The sequence below is a fragment of the Moschus berezovskii genome, chromosome 1 (assembly GCF_049115385.1).
Source record: "Moschus berezovskii isolate FMDL1 chromosome 1, NW_MosBer_1.0, whole genome shotgun sequence".
NCBI classification, from domain to species: Eukaryota; Metazoa; Chordata; class Mammalia; order Artiodactyla; family Moschidae; genus Moschus; species Moschus berezovskii.
Window position 1 is genome coordinate 2,592,706 of NC_142460.1, and position 24,697 is coordinate 2,617,402.

At 45.7% G+C, this 24,697-nt stretch overlaps 3 protein-coding genes across 5 annotated transcripts in view; 2 read left to right on the top strand and 1 right to left on the bottom strand.

Annotated features, from left to right (window-relative positions):
- TSPEAR (thrombospondin type laminin G domain and EAR repeats) overlaps positions 1-15,005 on the bottom strand; it is a 98,439-nt gene extending 83,434 nt beyond the window's left edge. The window contains exons 1-2 of the mRNA XM_088834813.1: positions 14,877-15,005; positions 13,955-14,065 (exon numbers count right to left, since the gene is read on the bottom strand). The gene's annotated coding sequence lies outside the window, so the exon portion shown is untranslated. The remainder of the gene's footprint in view (positions 1-13,954; positions 14,066-14,876) is intronic.
- LOC129548582 (uncharacterized) lies at positions 4,784-5,528 on the top strand. Its single transcript, XM_088834812.1, has one exon. It carries the CDS (start codon positions 4,808-4,810, stop codon positions 5,456-5,458), a length of 651 nt encoding a protein of 216 aa, XP_088690938.1. The 5' UTR covers positions 4,784-4,807; the 3' UTR covers positions 5,459-5,528.
- LOC129548543 (uncharacterized) lies at positions 13,971-14,756 on the top strand. Of its 3 annotated transcripts, none has more exons than XM_088834806.1 (2): positions 13,971-14,445; positions 14,551-14,756. In XM_088834806.1, the coding sequence occupies exons 1-2, from the start codon at positions 13,971-13,973 to the stop codon at positions 14,754-14,756; spliced, it is 681 nt and encodes a 226-aa protein (XP_088690932.1). The 3 variants fall into 3 exon arrangements, with proteins under 3 accessions (XP_088690932.1, XP_088690931.1, XP_088690934.1); XM_088834805.1 differs by having other exon boundaries at positions 13,971-14,431; positions 14,522-14,756; XM_088834808.1 differs by having other exon boundaries at positions 13,971-14,312; positions 14,481-14,756.
- Positions 15,006-24,697: the final 9,692 nt, after the last annotated feature.

Sequence of the window (24,697 nt, forward strand, 5' to 3'; positions counted from 1 at the left end):
AAAAAGAACTATTCATCAAAAGACACCATGGGGCTTTCCTGGAGGCTAGTGGTAAAGAATCTGCCTGCCAATGCAGGAGACATGGGTTCAACCCTTGATCCAGAGAGATCCCACACGCCAAGGAGCAACTGAGTCTGTGTGGCACAACTACTGAAGCCTGTGTGCTCTAGAGCCCATGCTCCACAAAAAGAGAAACCACTGCAATGTGAAGCCCAGGCACACAACTAGAAAGTAGCCCCTGCTCTCCACAACAGAGGGAAAAAAAAAAAGCCCGTGCAGCAACACAGAACCATCATAGTCAAAAATAAATAAATGAAATTTTTCAAAAAAGAAAGACACCATGAACTCACACATCCATTGGAATGACTTGTATTTAAAAAAACTAATGACACCCAGTGTCACAAGGAAGTGAAGGAACCAGAATTTCCACACATTTGCCGTTTCAAAGATAGAATGTGACCATAGACACACTTACAGTCCGCAACATGCTGGGGGAAAGAGTCCATACTGCATATTCCAATTTACACACAAGTTCAGAAAAGGCAGGTGTAGTCTGGATGGAGAGGAGAGCTCTGGTTCGGGTCAGGAGCGGTGGGACTGACTCTGAAGAAGCGCGCGGGAACTCTGGGGATGACGGGGGAGCATTAGATCTTGCTGTGGTTGTGGTCTCATGGTGTCCACGCTTCCCAAAACTCAGCAAATAAAACTTTGAATAAGTCCATTTTGTAGTATGTAAATCATGCCTCTATGAAGTTGACTTCTTGAAAAGGACACCTTCAAGAAAATGAAAATCACAGCCCTGGACCTGGATGAGCTGGATGCGAGTGACTGTCTTGTGGGGGGTGGCTGCAGCCACTGGCACCAGCTCTCGAGGGCTGACCGTGCATCACTGTGCATTTCATAACATCACACTGGTAGCAAAGCTGAGGGTGTCCACACCGTGGAAACCAACAAACATAACAAACCAGGGCTTTCTAGTTTTTGTTTTACAGCCAGACGGTTATTATATATTTACCGGAACAAAACTGCATAGATACAAAGATAACTCATATTCAGAATGCATAATAAATTTCCACAAATCAGTAAGAAATGCAATTAACCCTACTAAAAAATCAAATGACTTGAACAGCCACCTCCCAAGAAAAGATATCTGAATGTTCAACTTTACTGCATCAGGGATGTAAATTAATTCAACGTTGTGTACTGAAATGAAGCAGGACCCTGTGGTCTTGACCCCCATGCCTTCAGTCTACCTTTTGTCTGTAGAAAACTTTAGCCAAAGAATAATTTTAATCAGAGAAGTAAGAAAACAGAAGCAAAGGAAAGCAGTCCAATAAGACTAAATAATAGTTTAATCATTAAGATAAAGTCAAGGACCTTCAGTTCCTTCTCAAGGGCAATATATTCTGAGTCATCTCCTGTGAACTGTCTTATAGATACTGAAACCCCCCGCTGGGTGGAAGAAGTTACCTACATTAGGACCAGACTGTAGCCATGACATAAGATGCCAAATTCTGAGAAATGGCTCCAAAGAAATGGGAACAAACTGACCCTGGAACTGAATATTAACTGTACTTAGTCAAGATGACGCTGGTCAAACAACCAATGACCAATTTCCAGACGACTGTCAGAGCTGACTGTGCTGCTTCTCCAGGTAGCTTCTCCCTCCAGCAATAAGACCTCCTACCCTCTTATTGTTGCTGGGGGCCAAGGTGGTGGGGGCCAGCCTTTGGACAAGAGTCTGCCCTCCCCCCACCTGCCAGCATCCAAAATAAAGCAAACTTTCCTTTCCTCCAACCTTCCCTCTACATTGGCTTTTGAGCAAGCAACTGGACCCTGCTTTCAGGAATAGCAACCCTATACTTTCCATAAGGGATAAAAACACCTTTTAAAAAACTATAGAGCAACTGAAATTCATAAAACTCACTTGTGGGGAAGTAACTCTGTAAGAAGTTGTTGGTCAGTACATGGTAAACTACAGATATCCCTTTCATGTGACCCAGCATTTCAACAGTTGGGTATATACCAAAGAGAAATTAGTGAATACACCCACCAAAAGCAACATATACAAGAATTTTTATAGCAGCATCTTTCATATTAGCCAAAATCTAGAAATAATCCAAATCTCCATCACTGGGAAAGAGAATATTAAGTAAAACACAGTGGGTTTTAATGCAATGGTTTTCATCACAGCAGAACAATGATCTATGGCTCAGGCAGCCACATGGGTGCTTATTACTGATGTTTGTTGAGTAAAATAATGAACAAAAAAGTAGGGAGAACAGATGAAACATCAATGGGAGGAGAAGGTGGAAATGTGACTCCTCCTAGGGGGAAGTGAGTTAACTGAGAAACAGCACAGGGGGACAGCTAGAATTCTGGAAATGTTCTCCACCTTCAAAAATATGGCAGGAAAACTTTCCCAATCCAGAAGACCGTCCCAAGCTAAACTATCAGTCAAGAATCAGGGCAGAATAAGGCATTTTTAGTTATGCTAGACTCAAAAATTAATCTCCCATTAATCTGTTTTCAGAAAGCCACTTGAGGGTGTGCTCCACCCAAATAAGGGCATAAACTCAGAATGAAAAAGACACAGCATTGGGGAAATAAGAGACCCACGATAGGAGAGATATGAAGGAAAATCCAAAGACAATAGTGAAGAGAGATCCTTGAATGATATCTGCACAGCTGGCTGAGAGAAGAGCCAATGGATCAGTTTAGTTCAGTCGCTCAGTCGTGTACGACTTTGCAACTCCATGGAGTGCAACACACCAGGCTTCCCTGTCCATCACCAATTCCTGGAGCTTGCTCAAGCTCATGTCCATTGTGTCGGTGATGTCATCCAACCATCTCATCCTCCGTCATCCCCTTATTCTCCTGCCTTCAATCCTTCCCAGCATCAGAGTCTTTTCAAATGAGTCAGTTCTTCCCGTCAGGTGGCCAAAGTATTGGAGTTTCAACTTCAGCATCAGTCCTTCCAATGAATGTTCAGGGCTGATTTTCTTTAGGATTGACTGGTTTGATCTCCTTGCAGTCCAAGGGACTCTCAAGAGTCTTCTCCAACACCAAAGTTTAAAAGCATCAATTCTTCAGTGCTCAGCTTTCTTTATGATCCAACTCTCACATCCATACATGACTACTGGAAAAACCATAGCTTTGACTAGATGGACATTTGTTGGCAAAGTAATGTAATGTCTCTGCTTTTTAACATGCTATCTAGGTTTGTCATATATTGGCCAATAGATATAGACCCACAAATACAGAGGGCTCCAGAAGATGGATTTCCAAAAATAAATGAAGCCAGTAGATTCCCTGTTATGTTGGAACCTCCTGAATGAGCTTGGGATGAATTAGTCAGAGAACCTGGGAATGGTTTATTGATAGGTACAGAGAAGAACTAACACTTTCAAATTGTGGTGTTGGAGAAGACTCTTAGGAGTCCCTTGGGCTGCAAGATCAAACTGCTGCTGCTGCCGCGGCTAAGTCGCGTCAGTCGTGTCCGACTCTGTGCGACCCCATAGACGGCAGCCCACCAGGCTCCCCCATCCCTGGGATTTTCCAGGCAAGAGTACTGGAGTGGGGTGCCATGTCCTTCTCCTGCAAGATCAAACTAGTCAATCCTAAAGGAAATCAACCCTGAATATTCATTGGAAGGACGGATGCTAAAGCTGAAACACCAATACTTAGGCCACCTGATGTGAAGAGTTGACTCCTTGGAAAAGACCTTGATGTTGGTAAAGACTGAGGGCAAAAAACGGAGAAGGGGGTGGCAGAGGACGAGATGGTTGGATAGCATCACCAATTCAATGAACATGAATTTGGGCAAACTCCAGTGGATAGTAAAGAACAGGGAAGCCTGGTATGCTGAAGTCCATGGGGTTGCAAAGAGTCAGTCATGACTTGGCAACTGAACGACAACAGAAAGATAAGCAAATAAACACAAGAAGCAATTGTTAACTCTAAGAAATGAAAAACACAAGCAAAAACAAAACATGGATAAATAAGGAAGGTAAATCTACACAGATTTCACTACACAGACTTGGCTATAGACAATGTTCAATTAAAATATCGATAATAATACAGATTTTGACCATGAGTTTAACCAAATATTGGGGTTTCACTGCCTTCTGACTATGCAGAGAGGGAGTTTTCTTGGGACTGATGGAAAACAAGAGAAAGGCTTCCTTCTACAGTAGGAAATCAGATCATATCTAAACCTGAAAACTCAGACATAACATAACATGCATACAAGTAATTGTGAGATAAATAGAAGAACTAAAAACAGTGTTTCAGATGAGCACTGGAAAAGACGCATATAGGGATGAGCCGTGGACACCCTGCCACCAGGTCTGCAGATGCAGAGGGTAAGAGCGCACCCTCCCACCAGGATACCTGTTGTTCAACACAAGAGGGTCTGTAATGTGTGCAGAGCATCTTTAGGCACAAAACATCCTGGAACCAGAATCCATATCAAAGAAACACAAGCAAAGAGGAGGAGAGAGCAGTCAAGGCTCTACAGACACAGCCAGAGAGTCTGCATCTCAGTGCTTGCTTTTAAGACACAAAAACACCTCCAGTCATCAGAAGTCTCAAGGACAATGTGATAAACATCTCACAGTAAATAAACTAATAACCTCATCTGGGAACATCCTCTGGGCAGTAATGAGGAAAAGGAAGGTGGATTGAGCCTCAGGTGAGGCAGAGCATCCCAGGGAGGGATATAAAAGCCCCAGTGCCCAGAGCACCTCACTCACCCACCCACCACTCACACTCCCAACCGGAACACCTCTTAGCACAAACCCCCAGCATGGCTGACAGTTGCTGTTCCAGGACTTGTGTTGTTGCTGCATCCACCTTGTCTGTCTGCTCCAGCGACTTGAGCTGTGGCAACCGGGTCAGCTCACCCAGTGCCTGCATTGGCTCCTCCTGGCAGGTGGACGATTGCCAGGAGACCTGCTGCGAGCCCACCTGCTGTGCCCCCAGCTGCTGTGCCCCAGCCCCGCGCCTGACCCTCATCTGTGCTCCAGTGAGCTGCGAGTCCAGCCCCTGCTGCCAGCCAGCCTGCGGCAGCTCCTGCCTGACCTTGTGCTGCCAGCAGTCTAGCTGCCAGCCCTCCTGCTGCACCTCCTCCCCCTGCCAGCAGGCCTGCTGTGTGCCCGTCTGCTGCAGGCCTGTCTGCTGCAAGCCAGTCTCTTGCACACCTGTGTGCTGCAGGCCCATCTGCTGCACACCTGTCTGCTGCACACCTGTCTGCTGCAGGCCCGTGTGCTGTGAGGCCTCCCCCTGCTCAGCCCCCTCATCCTGCTGCAGACCCTCCTCCTCTGTGTCCCTCCTCTGCCGTCCCGTGTGCCGCCCCGCCTGCTGCGTGCCCACCTCCTCCTGCCAGCCCAGCTTCTGCTGCCCGGCCTCCTCTGTGTCTCTCCTCTGCCAACCCTCATGCTCCAGCCCATCCTGCTGAGTCCCCGCCTGGGTCTCGGAGCCCTGCTGTTGACCTGACATGTCCCCTTGGAGCCAGCAGTTTCCAAGGATCCTGCCCTCCATCAGACACACTTGAGCTCCCTGACGCCCCTGGCTTGCTCGGCCTGTCCTCCCCAAGTCTAGCTCAGCACACGGAAAAGACCAGACCCCAGCGCACCGCAGCCCTGGCCAAGCTCTGGGGGCCTGACCTACTCAGGGAACTCCTCTTCTGACCTTGGCCCATGAGTGCCTTGGCTGCTCCATACCTGCTTCCTTGATCCCTGATCATCCTGGGCCCTGCTGACACTGGTCCTGGCCTGAACAGTGTTGCTCTGCATCTCTGAGCACCAATAAAATTTCTGCTCCTCTCACTGGGTCTCCATGCTGACACCTGGGGCAGGAGGGGTGGGTGTGAGGCATAGCCCTCCTTTACATCATCTGACCTCGGGAACCCGAGTGGCTCCTGCACCTGACACCTGTCCACCTTGTGCCACTGTTCTGCTGTCCAGGCATCACCCCAGCCCTGAAGCTTTGCTCTTGGGCAAGTCCTGTGGGCATCACCTGGGCTCAGATCAAAGACCCCTCCAACTCCCTGAGGGAGAGGCAGCCTCTCTGGTCCCAGGGACTGCCAGGACCCAGCAGTGCTGGGAGCGGGACACAGGGCGACTGTGGCAATTAGGTGGCCCAGCATCCAGACACCCACCCTCAAGAGGGTGGGTGTTCTGGACTCACTCACACACTCATGGACACTGGGATGCCCTGGGCTCCAGCATGTGCCAGTTGCTGGAAAGCAGAAAGCAGACAAACTGCAGCCTCTGGAGCTACCCCCCTTCCCCGCTGCCTGCCAGGTTGGGCTGGTGGAGAGCTGATGGGAAAGGCTAGACCTCGGGCGGTGAGGATGGACAAAGCCCTGAACAGTGTGAGCACCTGTCTGATTATGGGCAGGAGACACATGGGAACACATGTGTCCAATGGAGCCATATTCAGTGTCACACACGACCAAGCATCGGAGAACAGACTTCTGGAGTTGAAGTCCTGAGCAGAGGTGCAGACACTGGTGACATGACAATCACCTCGTTGCCCACAAGGGGTTCTAGGTCTTAACTCCTTAACGACAGTGTAGATTCACAGCACAGGGGCACACGCTTTTCTATCTTTGCCAACTTGATAAAGAGAAACTTATGTGGGAGGGAGGTTCAAGAGGGAGGGGACATATATATACCTATGGCTGATTCATGTTCATGTATGGCAGAAACCAACACAATATTGTAAAGCAATTACTCCTCAACTAAAAATTTAAACAAAGATTTAGGCAAGTAGTATTTTGAGAATAAAGAGCATGGGACATGTATGTAGTTAAACGTAAAAATGAAAACAAAAACCTTCTCATGGTTTCTTTTGCCTGAACACAGAGCATCCCAAAGTGTGGGGCCACCATTATGGATTTATTAGCACTAGCAGGACTCACAGTTAAAGTCTCCCCGTGTGTGCTCACTCAGTCGTGTCCGACTCTGTGACCCCATGGACTGTAGCCCACCAGACTCCTCTGACCATGGAATTTTCCAGGCAAGAACACTGGACTGGGTTGCCATTTCCTACTCCAGAGGGTCTTCCCAACCCAGGGACCAAACCTACATATCTTGCACTTCCTGCATTGGCAGGTGGATTCTTTACCTCTGTGCCACCAGGGAAGCCTCAAAGTCTCCCCACTTCTGACTATTACAAACATCACCACTAGAAGAGTCCTCAGCACGTACCCATGGCACTAGTGTACATGGTGCTTAAATTCCCAGACATGGGATTGCCCCATCAAAGTGTTTGCTGGTTTTAGATTCTGGACGATGCTGACAAACACCCTAAAAGGGACTTTTCAAAATTGTGCCCGCTAAGAGTGATGTCAGGAGAGACAGGCACTAGAGAACTCTGAGGGCTCACTGCCCACAGAAACACCGAGGAAACTGGCAAAACTCTCAGGATCAGCCACATCTGAACGCTGGAAATGGTGAAAGTTCTACAACAACCAGGAAAAGGCTCCACCAAGAAAAAGGCAACTGAGGCAGGGAGGAGAGCTTGGTGGCATTTTAGCAGAGCCTCACCCCACCACCACCACCACCACTCCACTCCCCCATCCCTGTCTCCCAGCTCAGCAGCAGTCTTGAAGACAGCAGTCTGTGTGCTGGTGAAGTTCCTGGTGCTGAAGGGAGCAAGCAGACCTAATTCTGAAAGAAGTGTGGTTGTCCATTTTAACCTTTTGGTGGCTTCTGGAAGGACTCACACTAAGGACTTGCCTTCATTTGTCATAACTCAGAACTCTCTGGAGGCAGAAAGGTGACTGCATGGACAGTGTTTGTCAAATCAACTGGCTGCTATGCCAGGGGGAAAATATCAATTGTGACAAACAAGATACCCCAAAGAGCCTAAGACAAAGATCTGTGAAGTGAGATGCTTTGCGGAACGGGACTTTCAGATCTACCACAGTCTCCTGAGGGCAAGAAAAGTCTGAGCATACTCATGAGGGCACACAAGCTCAGACAGCACCTGAGAAGGCCCTTTGCACTCACCTCCAGGGAGGCCTGGTGTGCTGTGATTCATGGGGTTGCAGAGAGTCGGACACGACTGAGCGACTGAACTGAACTGGCCCCACCTCCAGGTCTGAGCAAGCAGGAAGTGGAGGTGAAGGCAGACTTGTAAACTGCCCAGCTGAGGTCTGAAAGCATTCCCTGACTCACAAACAGAGTACAAATAGAAAGACTGGAAAAAATATTTTCGTCTCCAATGTTTAAGGAACTTTCTGTCAAACCACTACCTGACCATTAAGCTAATGGAACATGAGAAAGAGTACAGTCATTCCAAAACAAGTTCAGAAGAGTCATCAAACAAAATGACAACAATAAGTCACAACAATCAGCAATCACAAACTACAGGAGGAAAACCTGATGTTCAGAATTATTGCATTATCATATTAAAAGTCCCCCATTTCCATAAAAAACTGTGCAGTATGTAAAGAAAAAGTATGGCTCATTGACACTCAAAAAAAAAAAAAGCAATTAGTAGAAAATATCCCTGAAGAAGCCCAGGAACTGAAATTACTAAACAAAGTCTTAAATCAACTCTTAATGTACTCAAGTAGTTCAAGGAAACCATGAACAAAGGTTAAGTCTCATGAAATAGAACAGCAATATAGAGACAAATTACATTTTTTTAAAAGTACCAAAAAGAATTTCTAGAGTTGAAATGTATAAAAACTGAAATGAAGATTTCACTGAAGGGGCTCAATAGCACATTTGAGGAGGCAGAAGAATTAGTAAATGTGAAAATAAGTCAGTTTAAAGACTCCAGCTTGAGGAGCAGATGGGAAAAAAGAATGACGATAAATGAAGAGAACTCAAGAGACCTGTGGGACAGCATCAAGTGTACCAGCATACACTTAACAGGAGTTCCAGGAAGAGAGAAGAGAGGAGCAGAAAAAACTATTTGAAGAAATAATGGCCAAAAACTCCCCAAATTTGAGGCAACATGTGAATCTACATGTCCAAGAAGCTCAGTGATCTCCAAGTAGAACAAACTCAAAGAATTACACACTGAAACATGTTCCAGTTAAATTATCCAAAGACAATGACAGGATCTTACAAGCAGCAAGAAGAGAATTAACACCCAATTTATCATTAGAAACTGAGACTAGAGGCAGAGGGATGACTTTTAAAGTGCTGAAAGAAAAAACTGCCAACCAAGAAGACTACATCCAGCAAAATTACCCCTCAAAAATGAGAGAGAAATTAAGACATTTCCAGGTAGATAAAAACTGAAAGAGTCCATAGTTATTAGACATGCCCTACAAGATATGATAATTCAGACTGAGATAAAAGGGCACCAGACACTAACTTGAAACAATATAAAGAAATAAAGAACATCAGGAAAATTGTCAGTTTTGGTAGTTTGTATTTATGAGATTTTCTATTTTTCTAGGTTATCTAATTTTTTATCAATAGTTGTTCATAGTGCTCCTGTATAATCCTTTTTGTTTATGAAATGTCAGTAGTGATGTCCCCATTTTTATATCTGACTGTAGTAATTTGATACTTTTCCTTTTTTCCTCATCAGTCTAGCTAAATATTCATTTAGTCTAGCTAAATGTTCACTGCTGCTCTTTTCAAAGAACTAACTTTTAGATTTCTTGACTATCTCTATTTTTCTAGTTTCCACTTCTTTCATCTGAGTCCTAATCTTTATTTCCTTCCTTTTACCAGCTATGGGTTTAGTTTGTTCTTCTTCTTCTAGTTCCTTGAAGTGTAAAGTTAATTCTTAATTTGAGATTTTTCTTCTTTTTTAATGCAATTGTTAACAGGTATAAATTTTCCCCTCAGCACTGTTTCTGCTGTATTCTGTAGGTATTGGCTTTCTGTGTTTTCATTTATATTCACCTGAAAAGTATTTGCTAACTTACCTTTTGATTCTCTTTTAAACCACTGGTTGTTTAAGACTGTACTGTTTTTATTTCCATTTATTTGTGAATTTTCCGTTTGTTAATTGATTCCTAGTTTCTTTCCATTGTGGTCAGAGAAGATATTCTGTATGATTTAAATCTTTTAAAATTTATTGAGATTTGTCTTATGGCTTAACACACGGTCTAATCTGGAGAATGTCCCATGTGCAGCTGAAAAAACAAGGTGTACCCTACTGTTAAGTGTTTTGCATGAATGCTAGACTGGCCGGTTTACAGTGTCCTTCAAGGCCTCTATTTCATTACTGAACTCTGATCTAGCTGTTCTATTTCATTGTTTAGTAATGGAAATAACATTAATAACTTTTTTAAAAATTCAAACTCTTCATCCTGTCGATTTTCACTTTATATAGTTTAAGTCTATTGCTAGGAGCATATAGACTTATAATTATTATATCTTCTTGACATATTAACATTTTTATCAATATTTAATTTCCTTATTTGCCCCTTACTACAATTTTTGACTCAATGTTCATTTGTCTAATTTTATTATTGCTATCCATCTCTCTCTTGGTTATTATTTTCATGAAATTTTCCCCATCCTTTCACTTTCAGTCTATTTGTATCTTTGGCTCTGAAGTGAGTGAACTGACTCAAAAAGAAATAGGCAAGACATAAATCAAGTAACAAGGTTAAATCAGTAATCGAAAACCTCACCAAAAAGAAAAGCCCAGGACCAGCTCAAGGCTGAATTCTACTAAACATCTATAGAACAATCACTGCCAATCTTTCTCAACTCTTTCCAAAACAGAAGGTATGGGAACACTTTCTAACCACTTTCTAACTGATTCTATGAGGTCAGCTCCATCCTGATGTCAAAGTCACACGAAGACTAAGAAAAGGAAAAAAGAAAACTCCAGACTGAAATTCCGTATAGATACAGGTTTTTAAAATCCTCAGCAGAATACAATCAAAGAACATCCAGCAGCATATTGAAAGGATATATGCCACACTGTGGATATGCACTGCAACCAAGCAGGATCTGTCCAGAGAACGCAAGAGGGATTCACCACGTGAGAACCAGCCATGCAACGCACAACACCGACAAAATAATGGGGGGACCCCACATGACCGTCTCACTCGATACAGGAAAAGAATCTGAAAAAAGACAACACCCTTTCAAGGTGGAAACACCCAGAAAACTAAGAGTACAGAGAATTTCAACTGTATAACAGAGGTCATTTTGAAAAACCCACAGTCACCAACATGCTCAATGGTAAAATACTGAAAACTTCTCCCTACAATCAGGAAAAAGACAATGATGTCTACTTTCACCACTTCTAGTCAATGTTGTCCTGGAAGTTCTAGTCAGAGAAATTAGGCAAGGAAAAGAAATAAAAGATACCCAAATCAGAAAGAAAGAAATAAAACTTAGCACAGAGCTACAGTCTTCTAAACAGTGGTACTGACACAAGGACAGACATAACAGATCAATTGAATAAAACTGAGAGTCCAGAAATAAAACCATGTATCTATGGTCTGCTGATTTTCAACAAGAGTATCAAGACCATTCAATGGGGAAAGAATAGTCTCTTCAATAAATGGTGCTGGGACAACTAATAGTTACAAGCAAAAGAATGAAGTTGAACCCTATCATACACCATATACAAAAAATTACTCAAAATGCCTCAAAAATCTAATTATAAGAGCTAAAACTACAACTTTAAGAAGAAAACATAAAGATAAATTTGCATGACCTTAGATTTGGCAACAGTTTCTTAGATATGACACCAAAAGCACAAGCAACAAATTAAAAAAAAATTCAACTTCATCAAAATTAAAAAGTTTTGTATATTGATGGACACCACCAAGAAAGTGAAAAGGCAGCCCACAGAACGGAAGAAAATATTTCAAGTCATAATTCTGATAAGGGTCTAATATTCAGAAAACATAAAGAACTACAACTCAACAACAAAAAGACAGACAATCCAATTAAAAATGGTCCCTGGGTTAGGAAGATCCCCTGGAAAAGGAAATGGCAACCCACTCCAGTACACTTGCCTGAAAAACTCCATGGACAGAGGAGCCTGACTGGCTATTCCATGGGGTCACAAAGAGTCAGACATGACTGAGAGACTTCACTTTCTTTTTTCTTTCTTTCTTTCAAAGCACTTTGATAGACACCTCTCCAAAGAAGATATACAAACAGCCAACAGCCAACAAACACACGAAAGGAAGCCCAATATCAGTGGTCATTAGAGAAATGATGCAAATCAAAATCAAAAGGAGAGGCAACTTCCAATTCACAAAGGTGGCTATAGTTTAAAGAAAAACAACAGAAAATAACAAGTGTTGGCAAGTATGTGGAAACTACTAGCAGGAATGTAAAGTGTTGCATCTGAGTGAAAAACTGCCAGGCAGTACCTCTAAATGTTCAACACAGAGCCACCATACGGCCCAGAAATTCTACTCCTAGGTGTACACCCAAGAAATTAAAAAGCAGTGTTCAAACAAAAGCTCATACAAAATGTTCAAAGCAGCATTAGTCACATTAAGCAAATGGTGAAAGTGACAGCAATGTCCATCAACTGATGAATGGATGAATAAAATGTGGTCTAGCCGTGTAATGGGATACTTTTCCTAAAAGGGATGAAGCACTGACACGCTACAATGTGGATGAACTTTGAAAACATGCTGAGTGAAAAAAGCCATCACAAAAGGTACATGTTGTCGGATTCCATTTACATGAAGTGTGACGAATAGGCAAGTTGGAGAGGCAGAAAGCAGATTAGTGATTGGAAGGGGCTGGTGCCTAACAGTACAGGATATCCTTTTGGAGTGAGGAAAATGTTCTAGAGCTGGGTGGTGGTCATGGCTGCACGTGTGACTGTACTAAACGTCACTGAATTGTACACTTCAAAATGGAGGAAATAATAAATTTCATATTATGTGAAAAAAAGCATGCCTGGCTGAGAGTGAGTCCCCATGCGCAGCAGCACTGGAAATGATTAGCTTTGTAAATCTTGATTCATCTTACAGGTGGGACATTTATGTTTTAATTCAGGAAACTTTCATTATTGACATCAAGTAGTTTTTCATATGATTATTGAAAACAAATGTTTTTAATTTTGTTCAATTATTTTATATCTTATATTGTTTTAGTTTAATCACTTTAAAATTTTCATATTAACTTTTCATCTGTCATGCAAATTGAAAATATTTTCTGGCAGTTCAATATTCTCGGTTTGTACACAGAAAAGATTCCCTTTGGATTTTTATTGAAATTACATCAATGACAGATTGTTCTCCAGCTTCTCCACACCACCTTCATCCATGCCTGTCTCAGGATTAAATCCTGATCCAAGACCTGCCTCTCAGGACAACTGACCATGGGCTCTGGGGGACGTGGTCTAGCATTCAAAGCTCAGTCTTTGGATCTGGTCATCCTAACTGACCAGGGAGCCCCAGCATCACTGGAATAGTCCATCTCCTACTTAGGGGAGGGAAGATCCTCTCTTGTTCTCAGGCCCCATCCTCCTTGCTGACATGGGGACCACAGAAGTTCACAGAGCCCGCCAGGAAGGCACAGTCCTCTCCTGTTGCCTTTTCCCCTGAACGGATACCTCTGTCCTCTTCTCCCCAGTCACAGGCCAGGCGAGCTAAGCCAGGTGAGGCCCTATACACACAGACAGGACCCACACAGTGCATGTCTTCATGGGCCTGGAGCTGTCAAAAGGTGCCCACACATATGACCTGCCTGGGAGAGGCCAAGGGTGAGCCATGGGAAGGCTGCATGTTTCCTCCAGGGGTCCTGTAGAGCCAGTCTCAGGCCAGAATCCGGCACCCTGCCAGCAGTGACCCCAAGTTTTATGAGCTGAGCAAGGACATCTCATGACAGTGGAGCTGACCCTAATGAGAGTCCGCACAGGGCACCATACCAACCAGGAAGAGCAGGCGTGGAAGCCTCTGTTGGGACATCACACACACCCAGGAGGGGTATATAAGCCAGTAGTCTGAGCACCTCACACACACACATACTCACTCACACACACATACCTCCTCCAGCTCCACCATGGCCTTCTCCAACCTGTCTGCTTGCTCCAGCGACCTGAGCTACAGCAGCCGGATCTGCCTGCCTGGATCCTGTGACTCCTGCACCGACTCCTCCTGGCAGGTGGACGACTGTCCAGAGAGCTGCTGCGAGCCCCCCTGCTGTGCCCCCAGCTGCTGTGCCCCGGCCCCCCGCCTGACCCTCCTCTGCGCCCCAGTGAGCTGTGAGTCCAGCCCTTGCTGCCAGCCAGCCTGCAGCAGCTCCTGCCTGGGCTCGTGCTGTCAGCAGTCTAGCTGCCAGCCCTCCTGCTGCACCTCCTCCCCGTGCCAGCAAGACTGCTGTGAGCCCGTCTGCTGTAGGCCTGTCTGCTGCACGCCTGTCTGCTGCACGCCTGTCTGCTGCACGCCTGTCTGCTGCAGGCCTGTCTGCTGTAGGCCTGTCTGCTGTGAGGCCTCCCCCTGCTCAACCTCCTCATGTTGCCAGCAGTCTAGCTGCCAGCCCTCCTACTGCATCTCCTCCCCCTGCCAGCAGGCATGCTGTGTGCCCGTCTGCTGCACACCTGTCTGCTGCAGGCCTGTGTGCTGTGAGGCCTCCCTCTGCTCAGCCCCCTCATCCTGCTGCAGACCCTCCTCCTCCTCCGTGTCCCTCCTCTGCCGTCCCGTGTGCCGCCCTGCCTGCTACGTGCCCGCCTCCTCCTGCCAGTCCAGCTGCTGCCGCCCGGCTTCCTCCGTGTCCCTGCTCTGCCGGCCCGCATGCTCCCGCCCAGCCTGCTGTGTCCCTGCCTCAGCCCCGGAGCCCTGCTGCTGACTTGGCTGGCATGTTCCCCCAGGGCCAGCCAGGGGCCAGGGTCCCTCAACAGAGAGGCTCAGCTCAGAGATATCAGCCCTTAACCTACCCCAGGACTTTAACCCCAGAAAGGACACCCACAGGCTGTCTCCTCTGTGTCACCAGGAATGACAGGGACTCCTCATCCTCCAGGGTCTTCTCAGCAGTTGCTGCCAAGGTCATCCTAAAGCCTAAGCCCAGACTGAGTCATCACCGCGGGTCTGGTTCTCTGGGCCCCGCCCCGCCTCCAGGCCCCGCCCCTCCCCAGGCCCCGCCCCCTTGGCTCCCAGACTCTCTGCCACAGGACCTGCCTGCCTAGCCTGATAAACTCGGCTTCTTCACTCTACATGCTTCCTCATCACATGTCCTCTCCTGATCTGAGTGTGGTGGTGGCAGGGGCTCCGGGGAGGGGCGCACACCACCCTCAGAGCTCCAAACAGAACCTCCAATGACCGTTCCTGGGATAAGAGAACCAGGAAGGCCCCGGAGTTGGGACCTGGCAAGACAGGGCGCGGCCACCCTGTGCTTCAGGCCGAGGCTGTGCTGTCCAGGCCTCCCCCAACAAAGCCGAGGGGTGGCCGCGCACCCCGAGGTCAATCACGAGGCCTTGGAGGCCTGCCGCTCTGCAACCCAGCCACATTCAACCTCTCTTTAGTGACACTTGAAGCCCTCCCTCCCCGGTGAGGTCCCGAGGACAGTGAATAGTGTTTCCTCAGCTTTGAATGCTGCTTATCAAAGGTGCACTGTGTCCATCCTGAAGGCTCCATGCAGATCCCCTCACCAGAACCCACCATGGGGTCCCAGCTGCCACCGTTGCTTTGACCCCAGCATCCATGCCAGGCAGTTCCCAGCACATGATTGGGACAGCAGGACACAGGCCTCCTGCTCCAACAATACACCCACCTGCTGAGGCCTTCTCAGAGCTGTGGGGAAGGCCAAGGCGCTGCCCACCAGGCCCTCCTTCCTTCCTGCTCCCCACGCAGGGGAGTCTGGTCAACCTGGGCATGTCAAAGCCCTTCCTCATTCCACTCCCCCTCTTACTCTTCCCACAGGCATCCCCAAAATAAACTTCTAGCGAGTCTATCACGTGCTGGCATTGGCTTCTTGGAGAACCCAAAATGACTCCTGCAGTCTCATTTCAGTGCAGAAAGAGGGGAGGGAGACAGGAGGAGGGGGAGGGAGGGATGGAGGAATGAATGATTAAGCTGTGGCCCAGCGCCAGAGCAACATCTTACATGAAAAATTCGCACCAGCCTCTGCATGCATGTGTGCTCAGTCATTTCAGTCATGTCCAACTCTTTGCAACTCCATAGACTGTGGCCTGCCAGGCTCCTATGTCCATGAGATTCTCCAGGCAAGAATACTGGAGCAGGTTGCCATGCCCTCCCTCCAGGGGATGTTTTTGACCCAGGGATTGAACCCGTGTCTTCTCTGTCTCCTGCGTTGCAAATGAAGTCTTTACCACTGAGTCACCACTGAAGCCCCACACCAGTCTCTGTTTGCCTTTAAATTACTTCAATCTATTCTGAGGAATTTTGGCAAAATTTTCACCTCAATTTGCATGTATCTCACTCTAAACCCATAATGAATTCATCTACTCATTTCTCGTGGACATCACCTTTTCCTGGCTCCTGGAAAGATCTTAGTGAACTAAGATACAAAACACAGACTTGTGCTAATAAGCCAACAAAGGAAATAATGTGAAATCATAAACAGAATCAATTAATCCAAAAAGAAAGCATAAAATGAGGAAAAGGGGAGAAAGAGTATGGGACAAATAGCATTATCACACTAAACACAGGTTGTCTGTATGCTCCAATTAAGATGGAGACTGGTTGACTGAGGCTGACCTAACTTTATGCTGACTATGAGAAATGCACTGTAAATACAAAACGAAAATGGGTTAAAAGTAAAAAGTTGGAAAGCGATATATCATGTTAACATTAGTCAAAAGAAAGCTGGGGCACTTTTATCAATACCATAAAACATAGTTTCAAGATCAAAGACTATTGCCAGGGATGGAGAGGATCCTTTCATAAAGATAAAATAGTCACTCAATCCTAAACATTGATGCACCTTGTAGTGGACCTTCAAAATGTATGAAGCAAATACTGATTTACTTGCAATGAGAAACACAAACCTACCCTTACAGCTTGAGATTTCAATAATCCTCTCTCAGTAACTTATAAAACATGGAGACAGAAGGTCAGGAAGGATATAGACTGTTGAGTGGCTCAGTGGTGAAGAAGCTGCCTGCAATGTAGGAGACACAGGTAGACATGGGTTCAATCCCTGGGTCAGGAAGATCCCCTGGAGAAAGAAATTGCAAAACATTCCAATATTCTTGCCTGGGAAATCCCATGGACAGAGGAGACAGTCCATGGGATTGCAGAGAGTCAGACATGACTTAGTGACCGAACATGAACATATTAACTAGTGAACTATTTGACACTGATAAAACACTCCAACCCCAAACAGAAAAACTTTTCATTTTCAATCAAAGCAAAACATGTATCAAGAAAGTTCACATTTGTTAAAATAGATCATATGGGGGCTATAAAGCAAGTCTCTGTAAATCTGAAAAGATTTGAATCACAAAACAGGTATTTTCTGACCACATTGGGATTAAATTAGAAACCCAGGAACAGAAAGATCTTGTAAAATCCCCAACTACATAGAAATGAAATAAACTTCTAAATAAAACATAAATCAGGAAATATTTTGTATAAAAGTGAAAATACAACATATCAAAATTCGTGGGATGTTGCTAAAGCGATGCTGAGTGGGACATTTGTAGCACTGAATATCCTTGTTAGAGAAGAAGAAAACTCAAATAAATGACCTCGTTTTCTGCCTTAAGAAACTAGAAGGCAAATTAAATTCGAAAAAGAAAAACAAAATCAAAGATCAGAGTAGAAAATCAATGGAAAGAAAACAGAAAAATGAAAGAGAAAATCAAATAAGCCAAAAGCTGTTTCCTTGTGAAAATGGATAAAATTGAATAATCTTTATCCATACTGACTAGCAAGCACAACAGAGAAGATACTAATCACCAGTATCAAGAATGAGAGATGTGACATTAGTACGGATCCTACAGATACTGACGTATAATAAGGGAGCAGAATGAGAGGTGTGACATCACGACGGATCCTACAGACATTGAAGTATAATAAGGGAGCAGAATGAGAGGTGTGACATCACGACGGATCCTACAGACACTGACGTATAATAAGGGAACACTATGAGTCACTTTATGCCCATAAATTTGACAAACTAACTGAAACAGATTAATTCCTTAGAAGACACAAACTATCAAAAATCACTCAAGAAGAAATATATAAACTGAATAGCCCTATATCAATCAGTAGCAGATACTGGGCACCTACCGACCTGGGGAATTCCTCATTCAGTATTCTATCATTTTGCCTTTTGATACTCTTCTACTACTGTGGGCAGGAATCCCTTAGAAGAAACGGAGTAGCCATCATCGTCAACAAAAGAGTCCGAAATGCAGTACTTGGATGCAATCTTAAAAATGACAGAATGATTTCTGTTCATTTCCAAGGCAAACCATTCAATATTACAGTAATCCAAGTCTATGCCCCAACCAGTAAAGCTGAAGAAGCCGAAGTTGAACGGTTTTATGAAGACCTACAAGACCTTTTAGAACTAACACCCCCAAAAGATGTCCTTTTCATCATAGGGGACTGGAATGCAAAAGTAGGAAGTCAAGAAGCACCTGGAGTAACAGGCAAATTTGGCCTTGGAGCACAGAATGAAGCAGGGCAAAGGCTAACAGAGTTTTGCCAAGAGAACGCACTGGTCAGCAACACCCTCTTCCAACAACACAAGAGAAGACTCTACACATGGACATCACCAGATGGTCAATACCGAAATCAGATTGATTATATTCTTTGCAGGCAAAGATGGAAAAGCTCTATACAGTTAGCAAAAACAAGACCAGGAGCTAACTGTGGCTCAGATCATGAACTCCTTATTGCCAAATTCAGACTGAAATTGAAGAAAGTAGGGAAAACCACTAGACCATTCAGATATGACCTAAATCAAATCCCTTATGATTATACAGTGGAAGTAAGAAATAGATTTAAGGGACTAGATCTGATAGATAGAGTGCCTGATGAACTCTGGACGGAGGTTCGTGACATTGTACAGGAGACAGGGACCAAGACCATCCCCGTGGAAAAGAAATGCAAAAAAGCAAAATGGCTGTCTGAGGAGGCCTTACAAATAGCTGTGAAAAGAAGAGAAGCGAAAAGTAAAGGAGAAAAGGAAAGATATAAGCATCTGAATGCAGAATTCCAAAGAACAGCAAGGAGAGATAAGAAAGCCTTCCTCAGCGATCAATGCAAAGAAATAGAGGAAAACAACAGAATAGGAAAAACAAGAGATCTCTTCAAGAAAATTAGAGATATCAAGGGAACATTTCATGCAAAGATGGGCTCGATAAAGGACAGAAATGGTATGGACCTAACAGAAGCAGAAGAGATTAAGAAGAGGTGGCAAGAATACACAGAAGAACTGTACAAAAAAGATCTTCATGACGAAGATAATCACGATGGTGTGATCACTCACCTAGAGCCAGACATCTTGGAATGTGAAGTCAAGTGGGCCTTAGAGAGCATCACTATGAACAAAGCTAGTGGAGGTGATGGAATTCCAATTGAGCTATTTCAAATCCTGAAAGATGATGCTGTGAAAGTGCTACACTCAATATGCCAGCAAATTTGGAAAACTCAGCAGTGGCCACAGGACTGGAAAAGGTCAGTCTTCATTCCAATCCCAAAGAAAGGCAATGCCAAAGAATGCTCAAACTACCACACAACTGCACTCATCTCACACGCTAGTAGTCATGCTCAAAATTCTCCAAGCCAGGCTTCAGCAACATGTGAACCGTGAATTTCCAGATGTTCAAGCAGGTTTTAGAAAAGGCAGAGGCACCAGAGATCAAATTGCCAACATCCGCTGGATCATGGAGAAAGCAAGAGAGTTCCAGAAAAACATCTATTTCTGCTTCATTGACTATGCCAAAGCCTTTGACTGTGTGGATCACAATAAACTGTGGAACATTCTGAAAGAGATGGGAATACCAGACCACCTGACCTGCCTCTTGAGAAACCTGTAAGCAGGTCAGGAAGCAACAGTCAGAACTGGACATGGAACAACAGACTAGTTCCAAATAGGAAAAGGAGTACATCAAGGCTGTATATTGTCACCCCGCTTATTTAATTTATATGCAGAGTACATCATGAGAAACGCTGGGCTGGAAGAAGCACAAGCTGGAATCAAGATTGCCTGGAGAAATATCAATAACCTCAGATATGCAGATGACACCACCCTTATGGCAGAAAGTGAAGAGGAACTCAAAAGCCTCTTGATGAAAGTGAAAGAGGAGAGTGAAAATGTTGGCTTGAAGCTCAACATTCAGAAAACAAAGATCATGGCATCTGGTCCCATCACTTCATGGGAAATAGATGGGGAAACAGTGGAAACAGTGTCAGACTTTATTTTTTTGGACTCCAAAATCACTGCAGATTCTGATTGCAGCCATGAAATTAAAAGACGCTTACTCCTTGGAAGGAAAGTTATGACCAACCTAGATAGCATATTAAAAAGCAGAGACATTACTTTGTCAACAAAGTTCCATCTAGTCAAGGCTATGGTTTTTCCTGTGGTCATGTATGGATGTGAGAGTTGGACTGTGAAGAAAGCTGACCGCCGAAGAATTGATGCTTTTGAACTGTGGTGCTGGAGAAGACTCTTGAGAGTCCCTTGGACTGCAAGGAGATCCAACCAGTCCATTCTAAAGGAGATCAGTCCTGGGTGTTCATTGGAAGGACTGATGCTAAAGCTGAAACTCCAATACTTTGGGCACCTCTTGCGACGAGTTGACTCACTGGAAAAGAGTCTGATGCTAGGAAGGATTGGGGGCGGGAAGAGACAGGGACAACAAAGAATGAGATTGCTGGATGGCATAACCGATTCAATGGACATGAGTTTGAGTGAACTCCGGGAGTTGGTGATGGACAGGGAGGCCTGGCGTGCTCTGATTCATGGGGTCGCAGAGAGTTGGACGCGACTGAGTGACTGAACTGAACTGAACTGATATCAATCAGAGAAATTGGATTCATAGTTAAAAACCTTTCCATAACCCACCTGCCCGTTGATAGGTGAATATACACCTATCAATGAGAAAAATATACACCTTGGAGTCTTACTCTGCAGTAAAAAGGAGCAAATTATTGACACCACAGCCTGAGTGGATCTCAAGGGAGTTGTGTGGAGTGAGAAAAGTCAGTCTCAAAAACTGACATATTGTAGGATGCCAAAAAAAGTTCAAACTACTGTACAATTGCACTCATTTCACATGCTAGTAAGGTTATGCTCAAAATCCTTCAAGCTAGGCTTCAGCGGTACTTGAACAAGAACTTCCAGATGTACAAGGTAGATTTAGAAAAGGCAGAGGAACCAGAGACCAAATTGCTAACATTCATTGGATCATAGAGAAAGCAAGGGAATTCCAGAAAAACATCTGCTTCTGCTTCATTGACTATGCTAAAGCCTTTGATTGTGTAGTTCACAACAAACTGTGGAAAATTCTTAGAGATGACCAGACCACCTTACCTGCCTCTTGAAAAACCTGTATACAGGTTAAGAAGTAATAGTTAGAACCCAACATGGAACATCTGACTGGATCAAAATTGGGCAAGAAATACCACAAGGCTGTATATTGTCACCCTGCTTATTTAACTTATATGCAGAGTACATCATGTGAAATGCCTGGCTGGATGAATCACAAGCTGGAATCAAGATTGCCAGGAGAAATATCAACACCTCAGATATACATACAATACCAGTCTAATTGCAGAAAGTGAAGAGGAACTAAAGAACCTCTTGATGAAGGTGAAAAAGGAGAGTGAAAAAGCTGGCTTAAAACTCAACATTCAAAAAACTGAGATCATGGCATTTGGTCCTGTCACTTCCATGCAAATAAATAGGGGATAAGTAGAAGCAGTGACAGATTTTACTTTCTTGGGCTCCAAAATCAATGTGGACAGTGACTGCAGACACAAAATTAAAAGACACTTGGTTCCTGGGAGAAACGCTATGACAAACCTAGACAGCATATTAAAAAGAAGAGACATCATTTTGCCTACAAAGGTTCATATAGTCAAAGCTATGATCTTCCCAGTAGTCAAGTACGATGTGAGAACTGGACCATACAGAAGGCAGAGCAGCGAAGAATTGATGCTTTTGAACTGTGGTGTTGGAGAAGACTCTTGAGAGTCCCTCGGACTGCAAGGAAATCCAACCAGTCCATCCTAAAGGAGATCAGTCCTGAATATTCATTGGAAGGACTGATGTTGAAGCTGAAACTCCAATACTTTGGCCACCTGATTCGAAGAGCCAACTCACTGGAAAAGACCCTGATGCTGGGAAAGACTGACAGCGAGAAGAGAAGGTGGTGGCAGAGGATAAGATGGTTAGGTAGCATCACTGACTCAATGCATGTGAATTTGAGCAAACTCCGGGAGATGGTGGAAGACAGAGGAGCCTGGCATGCTGCAGTCCATGGGGTGAGGAAGAGACGGATATGACTTAGTGACTAAATAGCAACAATAAATGATACCCTTTAATAACATTCTCAATTTAACAAAAGAGTAGAGATACAGAAGAGATAAGTGGTAGCCAAGGGTTAGGAACACGAGTGTGGGTGGGTGTGGCTGCAGTGGGGTAGAGGAAGGAGCCTTGTGGTGATGGTACAGTCCTGCCTCTCACTGTGGTGGTGTTTGTGTGAACAGCAAACATGAAGATACTGCATGGAGCCACACACACATGCACACACGCACAGACACACACGCGCACACACACACAAACACATGCGCACACACAGACACACACATGCATGCACACACGCACACACACACGCACAGACACACACGCGCACACACACACAAACACATGCGCACACACAGACACACACATGCATGCACACACGCACATACACATGAACAGACAGACACGTGCGCACATGCACACACACAGACACACAGACACACACATGCATACACAAACACATGCACACAGACACACACATACACACAGACACACATGCATGCACACAGAGACACACACGCGCAGACACACACATGCACACACACACACATAATTGATGAGCTCTGAGTGAGATCTGTGGACTGTTAACTTTCCGGTTGTGCCCTATGCTTGTTACCCAAGATGTATCATTGAGGGAAACTGGGTCAAGGTATACAGGAACTCCCTGTACTTTCCTTCTAGGAACTTCATGGAAATCTGTAATTATTTCAAAATTGAATATTAATAAAACAAAAATTCCACTAACAAAAGGCCTGGACAGCTTCACTGGTGAACTCTGTCGGTGTGACACAAAACACCAGTGCATCCAAGAGGCCCAGCGTCCACCCTCTGGTGGGCCACCAAGGGAGATGCTGTGGCCTTTGACTGCCCAGCACCTTCTCCTCACCCTAAACCAGGGAGCTGCTCCAGTCATATAATCACTGAGACCTCTGGGAACCGTCCTTCCTTCTCAGCACTGTTCTGGGACATGGAGCCAAACGCCCCTCCCCATGTGGTATGCCAGCAGGGGCTCAGTCCTGGCTGCCTCCCTAATTCCACAGATGGCCCATCTGCCCTCTGGGATGGCTCCAACCCAATGTCCAGCCACCCTATGTGCCCCCCAGGTGTGGGTGTGGAAGACAAACTAATCAAGCACAATCCTGGCTGAGCCCCACCTGGATGACTTGGTAAGCATTGCACTCTGATGTTTATTAGACCTGTGATGCTGGAGGCCTCAGAGCCTGGACCAGCCAGTGCGGGCACCATGGGGATGACCCAGGCAGAGGCCAGGGGACACTGATGGGTGAGTCCCTCAGCCTAGCTGGTTGGGACCAGGTGGCCTTGCTGCCACACAATCTAATTGGGTCTGGGAGGTGTGAGGAGGATGATGTCTGGGCTGCCTTGTGGGAGGTCAGAGAGCCCGCTGCTTCTGACCCCACACACAGGGGAGGGGTCCTGCAGGCCATGGGCTCAGAAGCAGGAAGGGATGCTGCAGGGGTCGGGTCTGCAGACCAGAGCAGGATAGGAGGCCTCGCAGCACCCAGAAGGCTGGCAGGAGGGGACTGTATGTGCGATGTGCTTGCAGTGTATGGGGACATACAGGACAGGCTTGCAGCTCAAAGGCACACAGCAGGATGCCTGGCAGGGGCTGGACACACAGCAAACGTCCTGGCAGGGACTGGGTACACAGCAGGCCAGCCGGCACAGCAGAGCCACGCGGGAGGCACCACAGGGGCTCCCACAGCCCAAAGCGGGGCAGCAGATAGCAGGGCAGGCCGGCTGGTAGAAGCTGGGCACACAACAAATCTCCTGGCAGGAGCTGGGCACACAGCAGGCCAACTGGCAGCTCGCAGGGCAGCTGGTGTCACACATGGTTGTTTGGGGCTGGGAGGGGTCAGAACAGAGGACGGGCTGGTCAAGAGGCTCCCTCCCCAGGGTGCCCCCTTATATCCAGGCCGTGGCGTCCTGGCAATGAGGCACCGGGTGTCTTCCTTGTAGCCGCCTGCTGTTTTTCCTCCTCCTCCCCCCAAGGGTCTCTTCCTGGAGCTTCCAGCTGCTGTGACTCAGTTCAGGAAGCTTCCTCAGCTGGAGGCTGACAGTGACCCAGTGGCCCTGGGATTTCTGGAATCAGAGCCTGGGTTGGATGGGGAAGGGCCGTCAGGCCAGGACTGGGTCCCCTCATGATTTTCAAGGTCCTCTCCAGTTTAACCACTCTGTCATCTGTCCACACAAGCACAGTCACACTCACTGCACCAGTGCCCCCATTTGATTTGTCATCCAGAAGGTTCTCCCTCGGGGTCGGGCTCCTC

Bases quoted from the DNA above. Each gene is read 5' to 3' on its own strand.
- LOC129548543 (XM_088834805.1), top strand. From the start codon at position 13,971: ATGGCCTTCTCCAACCTGTCTGCTTGCTCCAGCGACCTGAGCTACAGC. The intron at 14,432-14,521 runs GCAGTCTAGCTG...TGTCTGCTGCAG, and splicing joins TCAACCTCCTCATGTTGCCA to GCCTGTGTGCTGTGAGGCCT.
- LOC129548582 (XM_088834812.1), top strand. From the start codon at position 4,808: ATGGCTGACAGTTGCTGTTCCAGGACTTGTGTTGTTGCTGCATCCACC.